This window comes from Austrofundulus limnaeus, unplaced genomic scaffold (assembly GCF_001266775.1).
Source record: "Austrofundulus limnaeus strain Quisiro unplaced genomic scaffold, Austrofundulus_limnaeus-1.0 Scaffold810, whole genome shotgun sequence".
Lineage (NCBI taxonomy): Eukaryota > Metazoa > Chordata > Actinopteri > Cyprinodontiformes > Rivulidae > Austrofundulus > Austrofundulus limnaeus.
Window position 1 is genome coordinate 48,459 of NW_013953212.1, and position 18,207 is coordinate 66,665.

Below are 18,207 nucleotides of genomic sequence, written 5' to 3' on the forward strand. Positions count from 1 at the left end.
TGTATGTATGTATGTATGTATGTATGTATGTATGTATGTGTGTATGTATGTATGTATGTATGTATGTATGTATGTATGTATGCATTTATATTTATACCCCTAATCCACTTGCTTTGCCTTATTTGTTTAAAGTTTTTGAAAATTCACTGCACTTTTTTGTACAAAACAGTACCTGCAAAATGCTTTAAATATATTTGAGTCATGATTACATTTTGTGCATAATAATGAGATTAATCAAGAATTCAATGCGTTTTTATTGCCATTCCAAATGAATGCAAACAAGGGACGAACAAATAATAGATGCTGAGGTCGCTGTTGTTGGCAGTGAAAAAAAAACTAAAAAGAGATAAGCAATAACAAAATAAAAAGTAAAAATGTACATAGTGTGCATTGTGCACATGGTGTTTTGCAACACACAAATGCACACATTCAGCCATAGTGGCGTAATAGTTTCTAAAAAAAAAAACAAGATTAATCTCGATTATTCGCAAAACTATTTTGAGAAATTTTAATCTAATCCCAGCATTAACATCAGGACTAAACTAGATGTTAGTTTCAAGTTATTTTAGTGAACGCTGTGGAGATTTCTTTCTCTATCCAAACGGAATAAACAAATTAATCTGCATCTGCATGTAGTTTAAAAGTTGTCCAGGAAGTTGGCATCAAACTTATTTAAATAAGCAACTATTGACAATTGAAGAAACCTCACCAGTGTATCAGAAATACCTTTTTTTTTTCCACAACTGGCACGACATTTGATCTTTTTAGAGGTCATACATCAGGCTCGGGCAAAAACACAGAGCGATGAACACATTATTCTGAGAACATCTCCTTTGACGATGCCCATCTATTTCGATAATCAGTTGACTATTGTGCCAGTGCAGCCGCTAAAAGGGGGGCCGGTGATTTATTAGGATTGACCAATTTTGAGTCACATCATGTGCTGCCTTGTGAGGACAAACAGAGGCGTGACTGGCGGTGCAGTCAGGCATGTTATCAAATGCCCAAGCTTGATTAACGGCTCATCAACATGCAGAATTAAACAGTCTGGCTAAACGCTACCCCTTTACCCCCGACGTTACACACTCGTATAAAAACCCCCATCTTCCTGCAGGGATTTAAATAAACTTCAACACATTCTCTCATGGCAGAGAGTTTCAGATAGTTCAATGAAAAAAATGTACAGTTTCCTAATAAGACACTGAACAAGTTTAATATCAAAGCCACAGAAAATAGACACAAAGAGCTTCGAATCACATTTCAGTACAGTAAGCACTCCATGCTGAACCAGTGGGAGACACCAAAAGATATAGTGCGGACACAACAACTCTTATCATGCATATTTAATGAGAATCATGCAGACAAAAGGAGGAAAAAAGGAGGGAGGTTGGACTACGTGGTGCTGAGTGTCACTTTATGTGACACAAAGCAGCTCGAATGATTCACTTCTAATAAAAACAAAATAAGAATATGTGTTTCACATTTCAACTGGTCTTGTTTGTCTGTTCTGTCCAAACTCCCTGATTAGGTGGAGCTGGTGGATCTTTATCATTTTTGAAGAGATTTAATTAATGTCTGAACCGTTTTCCTCCAGCCTTGCTCTCAAGCATGAATATTCATACAAATGCTTCGCTGTTATTTGACGGAGCTGGCTGGTTTTTGCCACGCATCAAAGTCAGACACATCAGTAATGAAATAAAAAAAGAAAACTTTTTTGTTTTAGACATCAAGTCCAGTGTTTCTAACTGACGATGGGTGAAAGTCGGCTGCTTTGAACGCTCACAGCGGAGTGCTCAAGTATGTCACTTGCAGGCCACCGTTACATGCAGGCAACAGGATAGAGGATCCGGGAGGACAGGGGTCACCGGGGGACAGACTGGGGTCGGGTGCCTCTACTTTCCTTGTGGGGGACTCGGGCTTCTCTGGAGCCTGTGTCACACAACTATCAGCAACAGCAGCAACAGCAATGCTGAAGGGAGTGGAGCGGGAGACAAAGAGCAGTTACTTCGGCATCAGAGAGAGAGAAAGAAAGACAGATTAGCAAGGAGGGAGGAAGAGACAGAAAGCAATGGGAGCGGTAAGAGTCTGTGTGATTCATCTCTCTTCAAAAGGCACTGCAGACAGAGGAGTGAGATTTCTGGGACTTAATGTTGGATCTGCAACCTCCAAAACTACACAGCAGGAGGAGACCAATAACCTGTCAGGATGGCAGGGGGGGATTTTTAATGTATTCACTTCAATTTTCAGAGTTGATAAAGGCTCTTGTGCACCCTCAGATGGATTCTGTAGCACCCTAACCCAGTTGTTTAGGCAATTTTCCAAGCTCCTGCCCACAGAAGGATCATTTCCAAGGGAACAGGGTTTGGATCTTGAGAATACTTAAGAGCATCATGGAAACCTTGGCAACCACTGAGCCATTTGCTGTCGCTGTGTGTTTAAAATAATAGCTTCAATCTTTTCTGTCTTCGTTTGGAGCAGATTTCTGTTCGATGATCCTGGAAGGTTGTGATAACACAAGAAGTTAATTTAGATTTTTCACAGCTCCGATGCTTCTTGTTCTGCTCTTAGTGGTTGTTTCCCCCCCCCCCCCCCCCCGTGAGTGTGGGCAGCAGCTGGCAATGTTAAAAACTGTCATGGCCTCTGGTTTGCAGGCACAACAGAATCACTTAGCTGGCTGGAGGTGGAGTTGCAGAAGTAAACAAAACCCGTGTTAAAAGGTCCCTGAAGTTGCCGTCAACAGCAGTTCTTGCAAACATAATGCAATAAAATAAATCTTTTTTCCCTTTTTGTTCTAAACAATGACTAAACTATATCGCTTTGCAAGATTCAGACCAAAGTAGATCAATATTTGAATCATCGTGCACCGCTGATAATGCTAAGCTGCATGGATTCTGGGCGAGCCTGCCTCCAAATCCAGCCATCAGATTACTAACAGGCTCTTCATGATTTCAGATTAAATAAATTTGCATAATTCTCTGATGAGTTTCTCAATAAAAATTTAAAAGCAGCGCAACCTCTGGATCTGCAGCCTGATTAACAATCCTGAAAAATCTGTTTGACTTTAAGATCAAAAGCATCCGGTGCAGGTGAAGAAGAGACGGATTCATTTCCCTGCAATCAGTCCTGATTAGAACAATGGTGTTTCTGCTCAGATCAGCCCGTATTACAATCAGGAAGCTTCTTGTTAGCTATAATCATCGATTCCATGTGCTCTTCAAACTGAAGACGATTTTTTTCTCCTTCCTTTATTGCTAATATAGGTGTAATTATTGTGTTTTAGTGGAGGAGCCAAAGAAAACGAGAGTATTCACTCCCAGGATGAACGGGAATGAAGCGACACACACACACAAAAAGTGTGCCGCTCTTATCGAAGTGTTTTTCTCCTGTGGACTGACAAGAGTGCACACCTAATCTTGCAACATGTCCAGCCCCCCCCCCGGCAATATTCTGTGGTGCGAGCCGGGTACTCACAGGTCATTATCTGTCTCGGTGCGAGTCTTCTGCTGCCGCCGATGGACCATGAAAACAGTAACAGCCACACCGATGATGAGTCCAATGGCAACAACCCCTCCAAGGATCCCGATAACACCACCTGGGGGACCCTGCGCCATTGGTTTCTCTGCAGACAAGAAGAAGGAGAAACCATTATCAGGCTGGTCCTCCTTGAGTAACTGATGGAGCCAGGTTGGGGGAAAAAAGGCAAAACACAAAGAAACCAGCAGAGAGGGGAACAAAAGAATAATGCAACACTCTGTTTTTAAAACATGTTTGAGGCTTTTTTATGACAGGAAAACGTTTTGTTGTAAAAGTCCAGACCTATAAACTGCCTCATGTCAAACATTAAAGCAGAAATGTCTCCAACAAAACAATAGAGTTTTGGAAAAGGAAAATCTTTTGACACAGCTTTTTTTTCCTGGCTTCAGACTTTCTGTCAAAAAGAAAAAAAAAACATCCAAATACTATTTCTGGACACTTATTTCAGTGTGGGACCATTGTCCTGCATGACTTGGCACGGCATGAATGCAACACTGTTGTGGACACTCTGCAGCTGCTGTCACTGCTGCATTTTTAATGTGTGCTCCAGTAACTGTTCAAAAGAAGCCTAAATTGATTTGGATTTGACAGTCAACCCAAATAAGAGCACGACAAACCTGATGTTTTCTGGAGTCTCTGCTAATAAAACATATATTTCCAGTGTTGTTCAAACATTGAAGCTCTTTCTGCAGAAGGTAAACATGGAAAAGTTGGTCTACAAATGTCACTTTGGCTGACTAATGAAGGAGACACAGAGGTCTGACTCGATACAGTAAACACCACAGATTGTTGATGTTACTCAGTGCGCTGTGTTCCCCCGCTCCTCCGCTGCTGAAAGGTACTCATTAAAAAAACGTGACAGGGATTGCAATTAAATTCAAATATTCAGTGGCACCTATGCTGCAGAACATGGATTGGTCTTATTTAAAATGAATTGAAGCACAAGAAACCAGACATGGTAATTTATTGTAAAATACTAAACTGCACCATGTAAAATGTTAGAAAAGCTGCACAGCTTAACGTAAATTACTGTAAAATGCAGGAAAAGGGCACAGCCTCAAATGAAAGCAGCATCGCCTACAAGAATGACATGAAAACTAGATACCACATGGCAAGAAACTATTGTCTTTATATTTACAGGTCCTTGAGGTACTACAGATGAAATCTAGCCTGCATGTTCTGTCCTTTCTTAAATAAGAAAACAACAACAAACAACAACAAGAACATAGTGGCAGCATATACGACCCATGAACGCAAAGCACCGATGCACCAGAACTCACCAGAACAGATTTTTTTTTTTGGGGGGGGGGGGGGGGCTATTGTCTGTCCAGACACCCCCCTTTTAGATGGAGCCCCTCCTCAAATATGGGGTCTATCGTAAAACAACTGGCGGACGCAGTGAGGGATGGACTCATCTACAGTCCTGCAAAATTTCATGTTGTTCATTTCCGTGCTACGGTTGACCAAAAATCACTTAAAGGGCCAATATTATGTGTTTCTCAGGCACATATTTAAATACTATACCATAATAAAGTATCTATGTCACCTTTAGTTGTTATTAAAATGCTTTTTTATGTTTAAATAGAAAATAAACTAATCTTCTCATCACTTCCTCTTCTAAACGCCTTGAAATTGGCCTCTGTCTCTTTAAGAACCACCTTTGCTTCCCATTTCAGTGCGGGGTGGGGGGGGGGTAGTTATGATGCTGTTTACTTGGCATCTGAAAATACATTTCCTCAAAGGTATTTTAAATCTGAAAAGAGCGTCACTGAGTGAGAAGTAGTGGAGCTCAGCAGAGTTTAAGTTTCACTTTCACTTTCACCCGAGAGCCTGCAGGAGTCATGGGCGGGGTGTGTGGGGAGGGGGGAGGGGGTGCGCTCTGCCATGAGGAAGCTCGGCTTAAAGACACGTCTCAGGGGCGTTCCTGGTACTAAAAGGTGTTTCTGGTCCCCACCTGTTGTTTTGCTCCTCAGCATGGCTTCCTAAAAACGCTGCAGGATTTCTCAAACATGCATGAGTCAGAGCAAGGCTTCAGGCATGTTTTTTTTGAGAGTATAACATTATAACATGATACAAAACTCAAAAAAGTTGAATTTACATGATATTGCCCCTTTAAGAAAAAACAAAATAAAAATAAATAAATAATAGAAACAGGATGAAAGCATTATGAACTCCCACTTCACATGCGGGGGCTCATAATAATTCAGTTCTACTAAATTTATCGGGGTGCAAAAAAGACAGATTGGAACTGGACCACAGTTCACCATTCATGAAAAGTTTTAAAGGGACAATCAGAGGGTATCTCTCTGCCAGTGGAAGGAGAAATGTAAAAAGAGAACTTTTTCATGCTGATCTAAAATATTTTAACTAAACTTAATGAAAGAAATTAGATTAATTATCATCTTTTTGCACAAAAGGCCTGTTGATGTTATTTGACGTGTTATGAACAATGAATCTGGTTGCATGTGATCCGAACACATAAAACAATCAAAGATTCATCTGTTGTCACAAAGATATAAAGCTCAATGACTGCTGGTCCCATGTGAGTCCCCGCTCCTGTTTCAGCTAATGTCAGGTTTGACTAAAATAGACGAGCGATCTTTTTTTAGAAGCATAAAGAGTTTTTATTTTCTGCAGGAAAAAAAAACAGCTCTGGTGTCTGTTTCCTTTGACAAGAGCAATTAAAGCTGTCTTTTTAAACACATGCTGGGGACTAATCAATGGATTCGAGCCTGTCCTGATGGGACGCCGCAAAATCTCACTATCTTTCAATTTGAAAAGAAAAGCCCATCTCCTGCCCTCATGATGTCTCCATTATTATTTGTCCGTCCCTCCCTACAGTGACAGGACAAGGCCCCGCTCCCAGGATGCCACTTCTCAACAGCCCCCGCTTGGTTGATTCACTGCTCATAATGATGGATACACAGAGGACCACACACCACACAATGGCGAGCACGTTAGCCCACCTTGTAAAAAGTGCCCTCTGCCTCCGAGTCAGAGATTATATGTCGTGTTTGTCAGGATGTCATGTCAAAGTCGCTGCAGTTGATCTAATTTTCGGTCTTTTCACTCCTAAAAAGTCTCTCCATGTCAACCTCTCGCACCATGAGGAAGTAAATAGTTTCTTTTGTCGCCGCACACACATTGCTTTTGATGCGCCTCAGTCAGAATCCTGTGGAATGGCTTTAAAGTGAGACGCTGCTGCAGTGAGGCTGCAGATAAACCACAACTCCTACTGTTGTCTCATCGAGCCACGTAGTGAAAGCCAGTGGGCTGAATTTCATGGTCCTAATGCAAATGCCAGACACAATAGCGTGTTGCATAACACTAATACGCAGAGGAGTGGACTAGATCAGAATGCAATTTCCCTGTTGTGGAGCCGTGGGCACAGGATTTACACTGTCACCTCCCTACACATGATGCTGGGGGAACCATCTGCTGCACAGTCAAAGCGCTTTGGCTGCTTCTTATGTGGCTGAAGACTCATCAAAAATTCAAGCTTTAATTTTCTCTACACGAGTCCGACATTAAAGCGTCGCCACTCCTCGCGTGTTCGCGCTGTTTGTTTTCTGGCACCGTTTTGCGAAACGTTGCGGTCGCAGGTGTGGATGGCAGCGAGTTTTCTGCATGGCGAAACAAACATCAGAGTCTACGCACCTCTAGTCTCTGAGCATCTACAGTTGTGCTGAGCTGGGGGTAATTTTATCACAGAAGCTTAGCCTTTCTGTGGTATATGCAGCCAACAGCACACCTTCAAATTCAATTAACCTGAGAAAGATAGTCCAACTGTAGCTGATAACTGGTGCCTGACCATTAAATTACTGCAGAGAGCCTGTGCAGGGGAAGGAATTAAGTGTGAATTAGGAACCCTCGTGGTCCAACTACAAAGGTCAGTTCTGTTAAATAAAATTTCTTCATCTTGACTCTCAGTGCATGAATTGTTGATGACATTTTTAAATTTAGAATGAAGGAAAAGAGGAACTCTTCTTAAAAAAGCACTTTTTCATGTCGTGAACTCGGCTTCGAGATGAAAGCAGCGGAGAAGCAAAGTTATTGAAAAGTGTGTTAATAAGAGTGGAGTTCAAGTGTCCAGGAAGCGAAAGGAGCTGACGTTAAATGAGTCCTTGATGTCTTAATAGCTGAACTCAACTCTTCTCAGACTCAGTACCGTGGCCCTGACATTTAGTAGCAACTAGAACTTCCTCTCTGTGATTCCCTGCAGCGAGAAAACCGAGAGATTTGTCTTTTCGAACGAGCGGTTGACTGCTAATACTGAAGTAACTAAGTGTGGTGTCTGGATCCATGTTTTCACACCACCAGCAGGTCAGAACCACAACTTCAGGCGCTTCTCATCAAACCCAAATTAAAAACTAACACTCATGTCTTATAAAAGGGAGAATCTGTCTTATTTCAGCACACAACATGCAGCAAAACATGCTGTATGAACTTGTTAGCAATAATCTGCAACATATTACAGTTAAGTGGTAATTTTAGGCTTACTGTTGGGAAAATATCATTATTATGATTCCCATATACAAAGTGGGTCATATTGTTTTCGTACTGTTTATTTATTTATTTATTTATTTATTTATTTATTTATTTATTTATTTATTGTAAACCACATCACAGAAATGGCTGCACCGATCAACATGAAATTTGGCAGGAATGTAGATGTGTCCGACCTACACTGCGCCAGCCAACAGTTTTACAATAGACCCCACACTTGTGGAAGGGGCTCCATCTAAAAAGGGAGAGTCTAGACATACAAAAATGCTTATAACTCAAAAACGTTTCAACATAAGAGCTTCAGATTTTGTGTTGTTCATCTCTGATGAAGCGCTATCCATCAGGTCTACCAATGAGCCCCCCACCTCACCCCACCCACCCACCGGACACCCACCCCACCCAAAAAAAGGGATGTCCGGGGATACAGAATTGCTTATAACTCTTATAATTTTCTGGGTATTTCAACTTATTGTCATTCTGTCCACATAAAAAAAAAAACAATGTGATTTTTGTGTTTCTTCTGTCTCTGGTCGCCAATCTCTGAGTTAAAACCACGAAAATGGTTATTTGCAGAAACATAAATGATTATGGACGGAATTTCTAGGCGCAGCCGAGGTGTTGAGGGGATCCGTTTTGGTGGTCTTTGGATCGCATCTCTGCTTTTTGCGGATGATGTGGTCCTGTTGGCTTCATCYGAACGAGATCTGCAGCTCTCGCTGGAGCGGTTCGCGGCCGAGTGCGAAGCGGCCGGGATGAAGCTCAGTGCCTCCAAATCCGAGGCCATGGTCTTGAGCCGGAAAAGGGCAGAGTGCCTTCTCCGGGTCAGGGGGGTCGTCCTGCCTCAAGTGGAGGAGTTTAAGTATCTGGGGATCTTGTTCACGAATGGGGGAAGAAGGGAGCGGGAGATCGACAGGCGGATTGGCGCAGCGTCTGCTGTAAAGCGGGCGCTGTACCGGTCCGTCGTGGTGAAGAGAGAGCTGAGTCAGAAAGCGAAGCTCTCGGTTTACCGGTCGATCTACGTTCCTACCCTCATCTATGGTCATGAGCTTTGGGTCATGACCGAAAGAACGAGGTCCCGGATACAAACGGCCGAAATGGGTTTCCTCCGCAGGGTGGCTGGACTCTCCCTTAGAGATAGGGTGAGAAGCTCAGTCATCTGGGAGGGACTCAGAGTAGAGCCGCTGCTCCTCCACGTCGAGAGGAGCCAGTTGAGGTGGCTCGGGCATCTGGTAAAGATGCCTCCTGGACGCCTCCCTGGTGAGGTGTTCCGGGCACGTCCCACCGGGAGGAGGCCCAGAGAAAGACCCAGGACACGCTGGAGGGACTGTGTCTCTCGGCTAAACCCTGTGAACAACCTGTTCCTCTCCTCGCCTGTGGGGGCGCTGCACCAAGAACCACTGAAGGAATCAACACAAAAACCTCAAAAGAAGACACTGAGCGCAACTTCCTTCTTCACAAGATGTAAACAAACATGGAGTGATGTCAGATTTTATTGGGTGTAGGATCAATTTTTTGTTTTCATCAAATGTGTCAAACAAACACTTCAACAATGAGCTCAGCACAAGAGGAAGATGAGGCAGAACCGTGGAGAATATTATTTTCAACACAAGGCAGCTGAGCTCTGTATGAGGCAGTGTTCACCAAGTACGAGCGTATCCAACTTCACCGCAGTGATGTTCACCTTATACAGACATCCAGGTATGTACAAGATATGATAACTTTATTACTGTTATTACTCAGAATGACCTGTGTAATAGTCCACTTCTGGCTTTTGGAGGGGTCTCCGGTCCTCTTGGTGTTCACACGTGCAATCAAACCACACCAGAGTTTACTTCAAACTTACAGAAACCTAGGTTTGGAGGCGGACCAGAATTCGCTTTTTTGGTCCGAATGAGTTTGATTATGCATTCACACACCCTCAAACAAACCAGACTTTCAAGGCAAATAAACTAGAGTTCTATTAAAGTGGACTAAGTTAAACATTACAATATGATTAGCTATAAAAATGCAGCATAGTGTTTTTACAGAGGTCCAGCAGTTTTGTTGCAGGTAGGAATAAGAGTATCACACATTCAGTCCATCACCATCTGAGATTATGTTTTCAACAACTTGTCTATGTGTGTCTTTTATCACAAACAGATAGATCAGCATTGAATACAACTAATAAATGTCAGATATCCTTTGATTTCTCAAGTAAAAAAAATAAACCTGTAGAAAACCCTGAAATCAAAGACTGCAGTTGAGTCTGTCAGTGGAAAAACTGCACGTCTTGAAGCTGCTACTGAAAGAACCGCTATTGATTTACAATAAGTCCAACGCAGCCATCCATGCAGCCATGCTGTCCCTGTGCTGCCAGAACACCACTGCGGTGAATGTAAGATGACAAACCTGACCTTGGCTCTTTGTAGCTCCTCTGATGTGGTGAAAACTTTTATTCTCTCCAGCATTCATTCATCTGCACTGGATCTGTGTGCTATTGTTGTTTTTCTTTGGTGCGCAGTATTCACACACACTAGGCCTTCATGCAGTCCTTTGTCAGCTATAGGCTTTGTAGTATTAGGTTTATGTCAGCTGGTGGCTAACGGGGAATCAGATTTCCCTGACTATTCATCAAGAAGGCATCATTGGCTGAGCGCAGCGTCAACACAGCAGGCGCCTGTGTTTTCTGCAGAGTTCAGACACACAGCCAGCCAGAGGTCTCCCGGGTTTTGGAGGGGCGGAAACAATGAATAAGTGCTTTATAATGTTTTTTATTCCCCAGGCATACTCGTATGGATTCTGATGCATGCCTTCAGTAAGGCCAGAGTGAAGCAGAAGCGATCGATGATTGGCCCTTTTTTGACTAAATGCACACCACATGTGGGCTGACCCAGCAGTCCACCACCATGGCTGCTTCAGTTAAACCCCGAGCACCGGTGGCAGATAAAACATGTGTGCGCTCATGTTTCAGTCGACCATTGAGCATGTTAGTCACACATACCAGAGCGGGAAGGGTTCAGGTAGGGGGGGGGTCAGAGGTTGAACATTTTCCAGCTGGAGCGGACCGTGCCATCTCCAACAGCCAATCTGTCACAGATCGCAGGCAATGCAGGACTTAACTGGAAGCAGGTTTAGTTCAGGGGGATCACTGCCACGTACCTGCTGAGGCCCAGTGTGCACCATCAAGCGCTGGCACAGTCAAGACAACTCACGACTTAATGATGTCATTAAATGTAAAGTCACCCCCGGCGATGCGATAAAAGACAGGCGAAAGGCAGTGCATTAAAACGGAGGCGTCACACTGATGGAATTAAGAGGACATTTTTGTAGTGGTGTTTTGTAAAAAACGGCCCAGGCATTAGTCTGATCCTATTCCAGGAATGGCTCTAGCTCCTGGCGCTTTTTCCTCTATCCCATCAGAAATTGTAATTGCTATCTCCTCCATGGGGGCCAGGAAACTTTCCAGCCATACTGGGGAGTTTTCAAGTGGACAGATTGAGAGTCTGGCTTCAAACCAATGCCAGCTCCAAACCACCAATGCCAGTCTTAGACAACCACCTGTTCCAAAAACCACATTGACTGTTTTTTCTGCCTCGACCATCACAGTGTAACAGTCAAGCTTACTTTTATCTCTTTTGCTTGTGAGCTTTGTCGCTACCTTATGTGGAAGAAAATACCCAGGCTGTTAGTAATTTATCAGTGGGAGATTTTTTTGCCAAACTTTTTCCACATTGGGTAAATTCTGCAGGCTCAATAAAGAGAACGAAACACGGTTTAATAGAGTTCATAAATCTGTGTTTCATGCTGCCAACTCCAAGTGGTACATGGCGCTTTGTCTCCCTCTCCTCCCCCCCATGCTGAGTCGCTAATCTCGTTAAAGTTCACTGTTTCCACAGCTCTGTCCTCTGGGGAGGCGGAGTTCTTGATGTCATCTTCTTTTCCGCAGCAGTTTACCCCTCTGGAGGGGTCTGCAGCTCGGTTCACCTGAATTCACACCGATGGTTTTGTTTCTTCACCAGCTCCTGTGTTAAAAGGGGCCGACGCTGAATGAGGCAGGGAGGCTGTGATTTGAGGTGGGATTGCTGTTGGACATCACTCCACTGAGGGCAGCACTTCATTAAATCCAAATTGTCAACACATGGGGTGTGTGTACTGAGACGGAAGCAGGCTCTTTATAAACTGAGCTATTGTGCGCCTGCTGGGCTGCCATGAAAAACACCTGAGCTACACAATTTAATATCAGTTTTTTTTATTTTACCATCCTTTCCACTTTTATTTACACTTTTACATTTCATAAATGACAGTAGGAACCAACAGAGCTGTAGATGGATGTCACTGTGGTGGCTGAATAAGTGCCTGCTGAGCCATTCTGCTTCTGTTTATGGCCACTTCAGTTTCTGCGTAAACAGTTGGAGACACTGTAATACATTAAGGCAATCTGGGGGAGTAATCACCAGCCTTCAGTAATTAGGAAAAAAAAAACAACAACAACAAAAAGCCTTTCTTTCTTTCAAAGAATGCTTATTGCCCGCTGTCTGTCATGACAAAGATTTGTTGAGGATAATGCTCAGCTATTACCATTTAACTAAAGTGGGCAACAGAGCTGGCCCGAGACAATTTGGTGCCGCGTACCAAATTAATTAGTTTTGTCTTTGGTATTACTTTTATTTTTAGAAACCAGGTTGTCCAATAAAAATACTTACAATATAAATCATTTGAAACCAAACACCAGACGTCTACCTCATACCTGCCAACATCTGCTGACATCATGAGGAACACCTGTTCATGTTAACCAGCAACATGTGGAGTGAAGCAGTTCTAGGGGGGGTTCAGGGGTATGCTCTAATCAAATGCATTTTCCAGCCATCTGAAGAGCATTTTTTGATTAATAAAACATAAAATCAGTACTTTGTGTAGAAGACTGAAAATAATAACTGAAATTTTCTTTATCGTTATTTTGTTTCTATTTCCGCACTGAGCACCAGTAGTTAGTCTTGACTGCATCATGTGATACTTTTATCATGAAATATCCTCTGCATTATATAACACCTCATGTAGTAAAAAAGCAGCTGAGAAACATGAACAAGTCACCCTCAAAAACTTGAGTTACCAGTGATTATTCTACAGACTGAATCAACCAGACTCTGATAAAGTTATCCACTGCCAAAAATGTCCATCTAACCAAGTTTTATATTTATCTTATATCCTAATCAGCCAAGAAAATCTTTTTGATCTTGTTTTAGACTGATTTACTAAGCAAAAACAGAATGTGTAAGATTAATAGTCTTGTTAGCAAAACGTGTACGATTATTTGTCTTGTTAGCCTAGAAATTTGACTCAAATTAAGTGAAAAAATCTGCCAATGGAGTAAGACAGTTGCACTTGGTAAGATTCTTGACATAAGAAAAAACTGAGTTAATTTAAGTGATTTGAATCTTTTTTTTTTTTTTGGCTGGATATAGATTTTAAAATTTGTTTAGATGGACAGTTTTTGCAGAGTAAAATATTTATTTTACATGTATTTTTGCTTCACTGACACACTGTGAAGTTACACCTCTATACAGCAGGTGGCGATGCACAGCTTTAAACTGTATGCAAGGAGACGAAAAAGGATTTTTGTCCTGCTAGCATTGCCTTAAGTAGATCAGGCAGGTGGTTATGATAACGGCTCCGCCTCCTGCATGAGAACGACTCCACCAGAGCATCAATGGTCTCATCTTAAACCCGTGTTCCGGCTGGTTGAAATGAAAAATGATTACAATCATTTTTTTTAAGCTGATAAGTCAAAATCTCTAGGAGGAGTTTGTTAAAGTTTGACGCCATTTTGTGTATTAATGTTAGCACACACAAATGGTCCAAAACAACATCGCCCTTTTACATTTAGTGGCAAATGATGAAATAAAAACCATTTGTCTCAATGCTAAAAGTTGTACCGCTCAGCGTCTGGTTCTGGTTCAGCTCTGACTCTGGTGAGGCAGATGAATCAACAACAAGCAGCAAACAAATCATCCTGTGTGAATATGAGAAAGTGGGATGCCAAGCTGATCCTGATGCTGTCGTGAGGTATTACCTCCTGTGACAGCTCACATAACAACAGCTCTAATTAAAGAATGATTGGAAGGGGGTGGACCACTGCCTCCTAATGGGGGAATAAACCGCAGCATCTCTCCAGGAACTGAATTGCGTTCATTTATTAACTTTTGGGATGCCTGTAGCTGCTGTCACAAGGTAATAGCTTATTTTTAAAGCTACATAACTTTCTGCAGATTCTGCCCAGTGGTATGTACGCACAAGCAATTTAATTAGGAAAACCCCCACATATATTAATAATTAAAGACCTAGCAGACTTTGCAGAAATACATATTTCTTAGTGATTATGTCATAATTTTAAAGTAAGCTCTTTTGTTGAGAAACGACCGAGTTGTGGGTGTTGTGGACAAAACTTGATAATATGCACAATTTCATGCAATAATACCAGATGTCACACAAAGAATATGTTTTGGAAATGGCTCTCAGCTATAACCACGACGAATGTTATGGGGAGCCAAATGTAAAATGAAAGGTTAAAAAATTGCATATGTTTTTCATTAGTTAGCTCACTTTTTGAGTGTTAAACATTTTCCACTAACATTTTACTGTTATTTAACCCACTGTTCTTATATCAGCAAATTTTTACTAAATGTTAAATTTAAATGTTGAAAAAAATATATTTAAATATTGAATCCTAAATATATATGTTTAAATCTATAATTAAACCTTAAACATTGAAATTCACATTTAGATATTTTGGAATGGAACGCAGCCTTTGACGTTGGTGCTCGGCTCATGTTATGACATCATCATCCTGAGACGATGGCAACCGCTAGCGTTCCAAAGCAGCTAAAGCTTCCCTACAAGACATCAAAGTTGCAGTTATGGCTGATGTCTGAGCTAAACTTCAAACTGACGGACCACAGGGACCACCTGTATTGGTTTTTATGAACACATTTTGAATTTAGATTTTAAATATTTTCTTCAGCAGTGTTAGAAGCATTAGCAGAAGTTAGCATCAGATAACCAGGGTGATGTCATCATCCTGAGACAAACATCAACAATGGCAGATAATATTTGAAATCTAAATTTAGAATATATTTTTTAACATTTAGTAACAAGTAGCTAAATGTACGAACAGTGTGCTAAATAACAATAAAATGTTAGAAAAATTTTAACGCTTAAAAAGTAAATTAAATAATAAAGATATATTATTGAATTTTTTAAGCAATTAATTTAAGTGCCCCCATAAAATTTTAACTAAATATTTGTAAACTGAATGAGTTATAGTCATTTTTTTGTGTTGCTTAAAGCTGATCAGCAGTGGTGACCATCTTAAGTTGGAATCAATGTAAAGGTCAATCTGTAATATTGACTGAGTCACAGTCATTTCTGTGTGTTGTCATAAACCTGGAACAGGCTGTGGCTCTTTAAAAGAAGCTGGTGATACAGCACTCAGTTTGCTTTAGCAGCCACTCTCACACTCTCAAGCCCTTTTATGCTTCAGCTGAACTCCTGTATGTGTTGAATGTTAATTTAATGGCTGCTCGCTGCTCTAAACAGGAGGAACCAGAGAGTTATTTTTTATTTTTTTTGCAGACCCTACCTTCTTCTCTCTGCAAGCTAAATTACCTGTTTCTCTCTCTCTCTCCCTTACAAGCACCATGAGGTCACGGCTGTAATTTTCCTCTGCCTGGTTAAAAGCTGACGGAGCAACACACAGAGTCAGTCTGGATACATTCAAGAGGAGGTTTTCAATTTAGCAACACTTTGTCAGGGGGGAGAATCTGCAGACGCCGTCCCACCGGCCGTCCCCTTTTCGCTGCCCCCGCTGCTAAGCCAGCGTTTCATCTCCACAACTGTAAATGCATTCAAATAATCACTGTAAGACTGCACATTTGATCTGGAATACAATATATTTATATTCCTGGAAGAGGTTGTTTGTGTTCTCGCTGGAAAATTACCATTGATTCCTGGTAGACGCAGGCAGACCCCAGGACTTCAGGCAGGAATATGAATTTGCTCTTCAGCATTCGTTTGTGATGCATCGCTCCCCTTTATTCTCACTCTGATCAGCTTTCTTCTCAGAGCATTTCTTATTATCTCTTTATCATTCTTTTATATTTTAATGGGGGACCATTTGCTTCATTGGTAGTTATCTTCAAGTTTTTTTAGGTTTATATGACTGATATCACAAATAAGAAGAAAACACCTTGAGGGACAACAGATTATATTAGTATCTTGTGACAAAAAGTAAAGATTTCTTTGGTTTAAAATCAAAGGAATTAAATCAAGTAAACTGATGACTCTAGTAGCTCATTGCAGCTGTATGTCCGTATACATAAATGCCTTATAAGATTTAAAAAAAAGGCTAAAATATGGTTTAGCGTTTCTTGAAGGAAAGCATATCACTGTCAGGCTCAGAGTGTTGACTATCAGCTACTATCACTCCAAAATTTAGCCCAATATCTCTACAAAATAACCTTAGTAATAATCAAATAGTCTAAATAGTCTGCTCTTAAACGGTAATTCTGTTGCAGATTATTTGACGTAATAGTTGAGAAAACGTCATAGAACAGGCTGAAAAATCTGACCCTAGCAGAATATAAAGATATCTTTGCTGCACCAGGAGAGACTAAATTCAGCTTTTTGTCCTCCAAGTCGACAACAAAATGCATTTTACAGCTAAAAAAGTGCATTTTGCAGGATATGTCCCCTTTAACAGATTATGAAATGTACATTGTCTCTGTATTAAAAATAAACTGTTTAAACAGTTCTGTTAGCTGACTGTGGCAGCTTTCTTGAATTGGGTTGACTCCGAAAGGTAAAAGCTTATTTGTATGTTCAATAATCACTTTCTACTAGTTTGTTAAAAAAAATTCCCGTAGGATTTAAGACATTTTTTTAAACATGACAAACACCCAGGCATAAACATCACAATGTGCCTTCACCTTTCTGCAGCAGGTGATAATAAGCTACAGTGTAAATTACACAAAGGTTTTTATTTTTATTTTTATTTAGGAATATCAATCTGTGTAAAATTCTCTTTGCTGCAGATTTTAGCACATAGTCAATGCTTTTCACATCAGGGTAATACTCTAACAGGGGTAGATGAAATGATGCTAAAGTTATTAAAAATGTGTTTATTTCATTCCTTAAAATCATCGTCCTCATAATATTTTTCCTAAATTGCTTTCTCATAGAAATGTTGGATCAAGTTCAGGTTTCAGTGAAACATTATTACAGTAACTTGATGCTAAATTCTATTCTACGAGCCGTAATTAAGAAAAGACTGTTGGTTGAATACATTTTCACTGTCTGCACATTTTCCACACTGTCTCTGTGTTAATATTGCTAAATGTGAAATTATTAATCTAAGCAATTAATTCGACAATGGTCATGGCTGTCAGGAAGACTTTAATATTCATTTTCTCATCCTGTTAATGAATGTTGTTCCTCCAAATGAAAGCCCAGCTGTAAAAGGCAACGCCGGCTCTAGCAGCAACAAAACCTGCCCTCAGGCTACAGCTGCTCCCAGCTTTTTCTTTTTTTTTTTTTAAAACAAAACAAAACAAAACCGAAAAACAAACCGTTCCCTGGAAGGACACTCAGGAGATGACATCTCACGGATAACAATCAGGTCTGTCTTTGTGAGTTTAAAGCTGAAACACAGAAGGTATTTGTAAACAGGAGAAGACCGGTCGGCCGATGCGTTCCCACACTCTGGGAAGCTTCCAGAACGATGTCCTCCTGCGGTCAAAATGGAAGCTTGAAAATTTAAAAGCAGAAATCTTCACCTCCTGAAGGCGGCACAGGACATGCAGTGTAACATATTTCCTGAATTATTCACAGCCCTCTGTTCAGTCAAACAAATTAATGATGTTGCCCTGGAAAAGGTTCACCCCAATTTTATTTTTAGAATTTTACATTATCTGTTATGTGAGCAAAGGCTTAACTCAAACTGCCAAACATTTCAGGTGCTTTACAGAACTTTGAATGAAAAAACCAGCATTTAACATGTTGAAAACATGTAGTGTACACTTACAAAACAAATATTATGGAATAAATACTGAACCAGACATTAAACTAACACATAAACCCTCCATGCTGCTTGATCTGTAAGCAGATTCTGTTATTTTTTTTCATTCCAAATTATAT

At 41.0% G+C, this 18,207-nt stretch overlaps 1 protein-coding gene across 1 annotated transcript in view; it reads right to left on the minus strand.

The window, feature by feature from the left end:
- The window catches only part of LOC106532679 (nectin-1), a gene marked incomplete in the record, with an annotated part of 94,703 nt that overhangs the window by 28,456 nt on the left and 48,040 nt on the right, over positions 1-18,207 (minus strand). The window contains 2 exon segments of the mRNA XM_014028809.1: positions 1,901-1,969; positions 3,472-3,619. Of these exon segments, the coding sequence (XP_013884263.1) occupies positions 1,901-1,969; positions 3,472-3,619 (217 nt within the window).